We start from the raw sequence: 8,767 nt of genomic DNA, 5'->3' as shown, positions 1-8,767 counted from the left end.
ATAGGTGCCGGTTACACCAGGTATAGTAGAGATGATAGTTACACTAGGTATAGTATAGGTGCCGGTTACACTAGGTATAGTATAGGTGCCGGTTACACGAAGTATTGTATAGGTCCTGGTTACACTAGGTATAGTATAGGTGCCGGTTACACTAGGTATAGTATAGGTGCCGGTTACACCAGGTATAGTATAGGTGCCGGTTACACTAGGTATAGTATAGGTGCCGGTTACACTAGGTATAGTATAGGTGCCGGTTACACTAGGTATAGTATAGGTTCCTGTTACACTAAGTATTGTATAGGTGCTGGTTACACTAGGTATAGTATAGGTGCCGGTTACACTAGGTATAGTATAGGTGCTAGTACCATGGGTATGGGGTTACCATATTTGTAGGCCTACTTCCTCCGTGACAATACAGGTACTCAGCATCACTGATTAGCGTTCCCTGTCTTTCAGGCACCATGTCCATCCAGAAGATACATGCCAGGGAGATCCTGGACTCCAGGGGTAACCCAACAGTTGAGGTTGACCTGTATACAGCCAAGGGTGAGTTCATGCCCCTCAGGGATAATGGAGGCCAAGTATGTGGAGCCTAGAAGTGACAACATTTGTCCTAATTCCAGGTCTCTTCCGGGCGGCTGTGCCCAGCGGAGCCTCCACTGGAATATATGAGGCTCTGGAGCTGAGGGATGGAGACAAGTCCCGATATTTGGGCAAAGGTGTCCTGAAGGCCGTGGAGCACATCAACAAGACGATTGTACCAGCTCTGCTAGAGAAGGTAACCATTTAATGGATGGACGGATGGGTTAAAGACTGGATTGATGGATGGGTTGCTGGGTTCCTGAGGATGGGAATGGAGGGAGAGAACTGATGAGGGGTGAGTTAGTAGAGAAGATAAGGAATTCAGTTAACTGGTTATCAGGCGTAAGGAGTGATGGACAACGTCGTTGCCCAAGAAATGGAGGGTACAGATGCTAAGTGACAGATGCTGATGGATGGATGGACTGATGGATGAGCAGACTGATAGATGGACTGATGGATAGGTTGCTAGTTGGCTGATGCTTAGATGGACGAATAGCCAAAAGTCTTGGGACCTGGTGAGACGAATGAGGCACAAAGATGTGAGACATTCCTTGGTGGGCCTCCAAGAAATTGTCTGATCTCTCCCCAGAAACTCAGTGTCGTGGAGCAAGAGAAGATCGACAAACTGATGCTGGATCTTGATGGGACTGAGAATAAGTGTAAGTACGGAAGGAGCAGGAGGTATCTGAGGATAAGGTGGGGGGGTAGAGGAATAGGAGGTGTAGTGAGGAGACTGGATGGTGGGTTCCTGAGGATGTTGGTAGCACCACATTGGGATCGCAGACCAGCTTTCATATAATTTGCTCTCACAGCTAAGTTTGGTGCCAATGCCATCCTGGGAGTGTCACTGGCCGTGTGCAAGGCCGGCGCAGCAGAGAAAGGAGTCCCCCTGTACCGACACATCGCAGATCTGGCTGGAAACCCAGAAATCATCCTCCCTGTGCCTGTGAGAACCTTTAATTCTGTTACTGTGTCCTATCCCACCAATGCCCATCCTGTCTCCATTTCACTCTTCCATCACCTCCCTCTGTCTGTGTCTTTTGTGCCTCACGAAACCCAATTCCATTGAATGTGTTTCGGCCACCATGGACGTCCCCACTGTTAATCCATGATTGTCTCTGGACAGGCCTTTAACGTCATCAATGGGGGCTCCCACGCAGGGAACAAGTTGGCCATGCAGGAGTTCATGATTCTGCCAGTAGGAGCCTCCACCTTCCGTGAGGCCATGCGCATTGGAGCCGAAGTCTATCACAACCTGAAGGGCGTCATAAAGGCCAAGTATGGAAAGGATGCCACCAACGTAGGAGATGAAGGTGGATTTGCTCCCAACATCCTGGAGAACAATGAAGGTGAGGAAGGGGATCAGGACACATGAATGAGTAGAGCTTTGAGCAGATGTTTCTATTGTGATAGACACCAGTTGACTACATGGCCAACCATTGTCAGGAACACAGTCTAGGGGGACCAGGAACCTAATTTAGAACTTCTATATCCCTTTCTCCAACAGCCCTGGAGCTCCTGAAGGCGGCAATTGAAAAGGCTGGATACCCCGACAAGATTGTCATCGGAATGGATGTGGCAGCTTCTGAATTCTACCGGAAAGGACAATACGATCTGGACTTCAAATCCCCCGATGACCCAAGCCGCTACATCTCCGGGGAAAAGTTGGGAGACCTGTACAAGAGCTTTATTGAATCATATCCAGGTGAGAATCTCTCCTTGCGGGGGTAACACCAGCAGGCCGAGGGCCGACATCATGACTTTACTTCCTCCATGACAGTTGTCTCCATCGAGGACCCGTTCGATCAGGACGACTGGGAAAACTGGAAGAAATTCTTGGCTTCTGTCGACATCCAGGTAGTTGGAGATGATTTGACCGTCACCAACCCCAAGAGGATCCAGAAGGCCGTGGAGGAGAAGGCCTGCAACTGTCTGCTCCTGAAGGTCAACCAGATTGGCTCGGTCACCGAGTCCATCCAAGCGTGAGTTCGTCATTCAGAATCCAGACTAAGGGCAGAATTGTACGGTGGGCTTATTGCAGAGGATTCCTGTGTCTTATTGCCCCATTAAAATGGTAGTTGTGGTCCTAACATTCCCACTTGATTTTGCCTGCTATATTGGACATCAGGTATGGGGGGACTGGCCTAAGTGCCTTAGCTGGTATCTAGAGCAATGCAGAGTGTCTCTTACGCTCTCTCGTGATATGGGGTGGGTGGTGAGAGGTGGCTTATATCAGAGCTGTGTATATAGTGACACGGAGTATATCCGCAGGTGTAAGCTGGCCCAGTCCAATGGCTGGGGTGTAATGGTGAGTCACCGCTCCGGAGAGACTGAAGACGCCTTCATCGCTGACCTGGTGGTGGGACTGTGCACCGGACAGGTGAGGGTGTGGAGGGGTGGGAGCGGCACTAGGGCAGATGATGGAGGGAGTGACAGGAAGAGGGAGTGAGATGAATGAGAGTGTTAAGGGGCAGTTTCTGGGGCAGGGCATGGACTCAGCAGCCAAGTACCGGGCAAGATGGTGACCTTACCCCATTTCCTCTCAACAGATTAAGACAGGGGCCCCGTGCCGATCAGAGAGACTCTCCAAATACAACCAGCTGATGAGGTGAGAGACGCACCAAGCACTGTGTTATATAACGCGGCATATGCCCACCACTGCCATATAACGCGGCATATGCCCACCACTGTGTTATATAACGCGGCATATGCCCACCACTGTGTTATATAACGCGGCATATGCCCACCACTGTGTTATATAACGCGGCATATGCCCACCACTGTGTTATATAACGCGGCATATGCCCACCACTGTGTTACATAGCATCATATCTCACGCCATTCTTGTCCCGCAGGATCGAGGAAGAGCTCGGCGATAAGGCTAAATTTGCCGGTCGTAACTTCAGAAACCCCCGGGCTAAGTAAAGCAGCCGTCGCCCAGAATCCTTTGCAACACTCACACCAACGAGACTCCCTGCAGAGCTCAAAACACCAAGACCACCCCGAGCCTTTATAAAGTGCCACGAAAGCCACGCGTCCCTTTAATTCGCACACGCATGTGTCTTGGGCTCGCCGAATCCTTCCTGCGTATCGAGAAAAAAAATCACGGACACGTTTTTGGAATAAATCTCTAAACTGAGCATCTTTCGGAATTGGGGGTTTAGTGTTTATTACCGTATACCCTGCGTAGAACATGGTTACATACATGTGTCCTGCCACACGCTACGAGCACAGAATTCCAAATAAACGGAAAAGAATTCCGAGCGGAACCAGATACAGCTTGCAAAGAATGTTTAAAATACCTCGTTCCTGAATTAATGAAATAAAATAATTTTATATATTGGGGGGAGGGGGGGGGTGAGAGAATGAAAGCTTCCGGAATATTTTTTTAGAGATACCTGCTGGTTCCAAAAATAAATTTATATGAGGGGGGGAAAAAACAAAATAAAAAAAACGTGGGACTCAGCAGGGTCGAGTAAGGTGATGTTGCGTGACCCCATGTTAAAAGCGATGAAGATCTGCGACAAGTAAAGGGAGGGAGCGAGTGAAAGAGAGTAACGGAGGGAGTGTGTGTTAGAGTCAGAGTATGTGAAGGCGTGTGTGCTAGCATGCAAGTGTATGTGTAAGTGTGTGTTAGTATGAGTGCGCATGTTTGTTACAGTGAGTATAAGTATGCACGTGTGTTAGTATGAGTGAGTATGTGTGCGTTATTTACTGGGAGGATGTGAAAGGGCTGATGAGGCCTTACTTGCCCCCAGGACCAGAAGGTGGCAGCTCCCCCCTGTGACCCCCGTAGCAGGGGTGTTGATGATGCCATCCAGGAAGTTTCTCTCTGTAAGGTGTAAGTCGCGGCGTGGCCCTCAGAGATGCTGTGGATGCGGGCTGTGCCGTGGCACACAATGGGTTAATATATGGATGAAAACACATTGGATTCGGAGAGTTTGATTAAAAGTTTGAGCGCAGCACTGCAGGGGCCGGCCCGGGACACACGGTTATAGAAGGTAAATAAATCAGAAGAGGACATGGACCTCCTCGCCCAGACAGTTCAACATCAACAACGTAAAGTTATGCATTTGGAGAAGAAAACCCCCAAAACCTGCTGATTATAACGTGAATGGGTGCTTACAGGAAGCAACTCTCATCAAGACTCCCCTCCGGCCGAGGGCCGTCTCGCCAGCTCCAAACTTCATCTTCCCCTTCAGTATTTCTCTCTATTATTGAATTTGGGAGCCGCCCTCTTGCTGCCCCGTCACAGGGTATAAATCGCTGCCTCATGCGCTGTCTGCTAAAACAATGGGGGGAGAAAACAGGAAGTGGCTTCCAACTTCCTGCTCGGGCTGCCGGAGGAAGAGAAAAGGAAGCGGCTTCCAACTTCCTGCTCGGGCTGCCGGAGGAAGAGAAAAGGAAGCGGCTTCCAACTTCCTGCTCGGGCTGACAGGACGGAGAGAACAGGAAGCGGCTTACAGAAAGATTCTGATACACTCGCTGCGCTATGGGAAACAGAAGAATATTTGCATTGAAATGCCGACACTACCAAAAATCCTAGTTGGATGCCGATTGGTCCAGGCAGCCTTTGCCTGCGCATGTACAGTTACCCAACGTGTTCCCCCACCCCTTGTGAGCGTATAAAAAGCACAGCGGTTTCCACGGATACAATCACTTTAATGGAAAGAGGTAGCTTAAAACACGGGAGGTTAAAAGAATCCGGCAGACGGGATCTATGTACAGAAATAAAAGCCGGAACCCGGAGGGTTAATAGAGCCGCGGGGTTCATCCGGAGCGGCCCTCGAGGCTTCACGCGGACGAAGAGTCCGTTCCACAGAGGAATCTCTAAAAACGCGTCAGACAACAAAAAATAAAAATGGAAATCTAAGCGGAGGCCGGACAGGTGGCGGCGGCGGGGCATCCGCTCTGGAGCTTTAGGACTCATATATATATATATATATAAAAAAGCCACAAAACCGGAGGCCGGAAAGTCGGCGCGAGAAGAACGTTATCCCCGGATCTGCGGATGGCGGCAGGCGACGTCCGTCACCCCCCCCCCCCCCCGCTACGATCACGCGGACAGCCGGCAAATCCGTAATAATTTAAAAGCTTAAGATAAAAAAAAAAAAATGTCCGTCAAGGTGAGACGCGGGCTGCGTCCTCTAATCACCACGGGCCGGTCAGCTGGGGAGAGCCGGGTCCGGGTCATGGATTTAGGATCTCGCACCAGCCGGGTCGCCATCTTCTGCTTTCAGTCGCTTTTTGGCACGGATCTCATTCATCGCCTCCTCGATGGAACGAGTGTCACGTTTATTGGCCACGGGAACTGTATGCAGGGGAGGAAAAATTACAAATTAGAACGATGGAGATTCCTATTCCTTATCATACTGCCTGTAGGAAACAACAGAACGTCTCAGTCTTAATCACCCTGCAGGACTCCTTCACTAATGAAAGTCTATGGGGGACGGACTTCATTAGCATTGCCATAAAGCATCAGCTCAGTGCGGTGTTTGAGCCAGGAAAGTCACCCAAAGATCACATGACTGAGCGCAATGGCGGCTGCAGGTAACGGGAGGTTACCGAGGGCCGCGTGGGGACTCACCGCAGCCGTACGCCTTGTTGGCCTGCAGCGTGTGCGCGGCGTCCTTGGCGGCGACTTTCCCGATCAGGTGGCTGTATTTATCTTTGTAGTCCGTTGCCGGGTTGACGGTTGACGGACCCCTTAAGGCATCTTCTTCCGCCTCTTTCTGGGCCAATTCCTACCGGGAGTCCGAAGACAGTGAGTCAACGCAATAACCTATACACCGACCCCCGGGGGCCACAGGCGGACGGCGGGTCAATCATTCGAACCCACGCCGCGACCTCAGCAAATACCTTCAGCTTTCTCTTCTCCTCGGCTTTGGCCGGGTCCCACTCCTCGCCCCTGCGGTACGCCTCCAGCTCCTCATCCGACGGGGCAAACTCCTGACAAATCAGAGAAGCTTTTATTACGGGACTCCATAAGGAAGTTTTACTTTAATGAGAGGTGGGGGTAGACAAATGGAACAGCCTCCCAGCAGAGGTGGTAGAGGCTGACCCAGGAAGGGAATGTAAACACGAGGGTCTCACCTTTTTGAAGATCATGACGTATCGGCTTTCCTCATCCTCGCCAAACGAGAAGGACGTCAACCCGGCCACCTCCACCACGTCGTGGCTGCAAGAGGACAGGGAGACGCATCAGAGGGGACTCTGAACGGGCTGGGGGAGGGGCTGTGGGAGGGGCTAGGGGAGGGGTTCTCTTACAGAATGCTGCGCTCGATCTTTCCCATTGGCTGGAATTTTCTCTTAGTCTGGGTGGTGTCCTGGATAAAATCAGAGACTTCCTTCTCCATCTGAAGGGGAAAAGAGACAGGACAGTTGGTAACTATGATTTAGGAAATGGGAACAGGGTGGTGCCAATTATTTTTGGGTGAAAATTTCCATTAAAGAGGATTTTATCATTTGGATCTGATTAAAAAAAATAATTCCCATAAATTTGTTTTTTTTTTGTGGGGGGGGTTCCCCAGTTGTAGTTTTTAGCATATCAGCTATTTGTATGATTCTCACCCCCCCCCCCCCACCCTTAACCATCCTGCCTGGGGGAACGATAGAAAGACTCAATCTTAATCACCAAACCGGACTCTCTGACTAATGAAAGTCTATAGGGAACGGACTTCATTAGCATTGTAATAAAGCATCAGCTCAGTGCGGTGTTTGAGCCGGAAAAGTCACGCCCCGTCTGTCGGAGGCTCTCACCCGCTTCCTGAACTCCAGCTTCTGTCTCTTCTCCTGCTCCTGCATCTTCTTCAGCCGGGCCGCTTGCTCTGTGGGATCACCAGCGTTAGCATTACTCACCACGGGGCAATTATACAAAAGAACAAAAAAACAGTAACTACCCCTGGGGGCGGGGCAAGGAGGTGGAATCCATTCCCACGATGGGAGGGCAAACCGCGCACAGTTCACCAATTCCTTCCTGACACCATTTATTCATTTGAATCCGCCCACTCACCCCGAGACCAGGGTACAGGACCCAGAGACTCCACCCATTCGGCCCAAGACCGGGGTAAAAGACCAAGACTCTGCCCCGAGACTGGGGTAAAGGACCCCAAGACCCCGCCCATTCACCCTAAGACCAGGGTAAAAGAGCCCAAGACCCCACCCATTCACCCCGAGACCAGGGTAAAAGACCCCGAGACGTCTCTAGCATGACTATGCTGGGTGACAGAAACACGGGTAACATTCGTCAGGAAATGCCCTGGTTACCCCCACATACACCGAACACTCTCCCTCGCGGGTATCTGAAGAAAATAACCCCCAGTACCTGAAACACAGCATAAACGCAACAGCCAATCAGTGCCTGGGTTTGTATCACATGACAATTATATGTTCCCTGTATAATTATTAACAAGGCGTTCTTTGCATTATTTGCGGGCAGTGTCAGGGCACAAGGCAGGCTATAAATTTTTTTTGGGGGGTATATATTTACTTTATTCCCCCACATGTCTGTTCCTTTAAACAAACAAATGAAAACAGCAAGAGAATAAACCAATCACTGGTGGGATAACAAACTATTAAGCTGAGATAAACCCTCCAATAGGAGGAAAGGACAAGGTTTTTGAGCCTATCGCGTTCTTTCTAAGTAACACTACGAACAACGAGAGCAGCCGATCCCGACCAATCAAAGAGCTGCAGGAATTCGCAGTCCTCAAGAGCCCCAGGGTCGGCGGGCGCTTTACAAACAGTTAGCCAATCAAAAACAGCGCTTCCACAAACCCAAGTGCTGATTGGAAAAATGATAAATGAGTGGCGGCAATACTATCCTATCAGAACGCTAGGTACGAGCAGGTTACCACATTTCAGAAGATAAACAACGATGGCGCCGGAGCCGGCCCAACGTCCGCCGCTCACCTCCTGCCGCCTTTCCGCCATCCCCACAGCGGACCCCGCGCCCCACTCACCTCTAGCTTTGCGCCGGGACTCCTGGTCACCGACCTGAGGCGGCCGCTCCATGGAGCTGAGGATAGAACCGAGTAGGTCCGCCATCTTGGACTGAGACAGCGGGAGCGCGCCCAGCGCGTGCCAAAGAGCTGTGCTTAAAGCGGTGACCGCGGTGGGGCCCACCTCTCTTAAACCCGTAGTGCCCGGCGCAGTCTCTATAGAAACCAGTGGCATACTCCAGCTG

The 8,767-nt window shown here is 50.7% G+C and overlaps 2 protein-coding genes across 3 annotated transcripts; one reads left to right on the top strand and one right to left on the bottom strand.

Moving 5' to 3' along the window:
* Positions 1-461: 461 nt before the first annotated feature.
* LOC149276305 (beta-enolase) lies at positions 462-3,507 on the top strand. Of its 2 annotated transcripts, XM_089503686.1 has the most exons (10): positions 462-546; positions 624-778; positions 1,172-1,241; positions 1,395-1,528; positions 1,709-1,931; positions 2,090-2,287; positions 2,363-2,564; positions 2,854-2,962; positions 3,132-3,190; positions 3,438-3,507. In XM_089503686.1, the coding sequence occupies exons 1-10, from the start codon at positions 462-464 to the stop codon at positions 3,505-3,507; spliced, it is 1,305 nt and encodes a 434-aa protein (XP_089359812.1). The 2 variants fall into 2 exon arrangements, with proteins under 2 accessions (XP_089359812.1, XP_089359813.1); XM_089503687.1 differs by lacking the exon at positions 1,172-1,241 and having other exon boundaries at positions 624-719.
* Positions 3,508-5,780: 2,273 nt separating this feature from the next.
* On the bottom strand, positions 5,781-8,628 carry LOC149276304 (sperm-associated antigen 7-like). Its single transcript, XM_089503709.1, has 7 exons — positions 8,544-8,628; positions 7,342-7,409; positions 6,850-6,938; positions 6,676-6,760; positions 6,442-6,531; positions 6,170-6,326; positions 5,781-5,893 (listed from the first exon to the last, which is right to left on the bottom strand). The coding sequence occupies exons 1-7, from the start codon at positions 8,626-8,628 to the stop codon at positions 5,781-5,783; spliced, it is 687 nt and encodes a 228-aa protein (XP_089359835.1).
* Positions 8,629-8,767: the final 139 nt, after the last annotated feature.

This window comes from Sceloporus occidentalis, unplaced genomic scaffold (assembly GCF_023333645.1).
Source record: "Sceloporus occidentalis isolate IW3139 unplaced genomic scaffold, rSceOcc1.0.p SCAF_242, whole genome shotgun sequence".
Classification (NCBI taxonomy): domain Eukaryota; kingdom Metazoa; phylum Chordata; class Lepidosauria; order Squamata; family Phrynosomatidae; genus Sceloporus; species Sceloporus occidentalis.
Note: the sequence above shows the minus strand (reverse complement) of the source record. Positions and strands in the feature narration are given on the sequence as shown.

Excerpts from the sequence above, each read along its gene's own strand:
- LOC149276305 (XM_089503686.1), top strand. The coding sequence starts at position 462 with ATGTCCATCCAGAAGATACATGCCAGGGAGATCCTGGACTCCAGGGGT. Across the intron at positions 2,565-2,853 it reads GTCACCGAGTCCATCCAAGC|GTGTAAGCTGGCCCAGTCCA; the intron begins GTGAGTTCGTCA and ends GTATATCCGCAG. Across the intron at positions 2,963-3,131 it reads TGGGACTGTGCACCGGACAG|ATTAAGACAGGGGCCCCGTG; the intron begins GTGAGGGTGTGG and ends TCCTCTCAACAG.
- LOC149276304 (XM_089503709.1), bottom strand. The coding sequence starts at position 8,628 with ATGGCGGACCTACTCGGTTCTATCCTCAGCTCCATGGAGCGGCCGCCT. Across the intron at positions 7,410-8,543 it reads GTCCCGGCGCAAAGCTAGAG|AGCAAGCGGCCCGGCTGAAG; the intron begins GTGAGTGGGGCG and ends GTGATCCCACAG. Across the intron at positions 6,761-6,849 it reads AAGATCGAGCGCAGCATTCT|CCACGACGTGGTGGAGGTGG; the intron begins GTAAGAGAACCC and ends GTCCTCTTGCAG.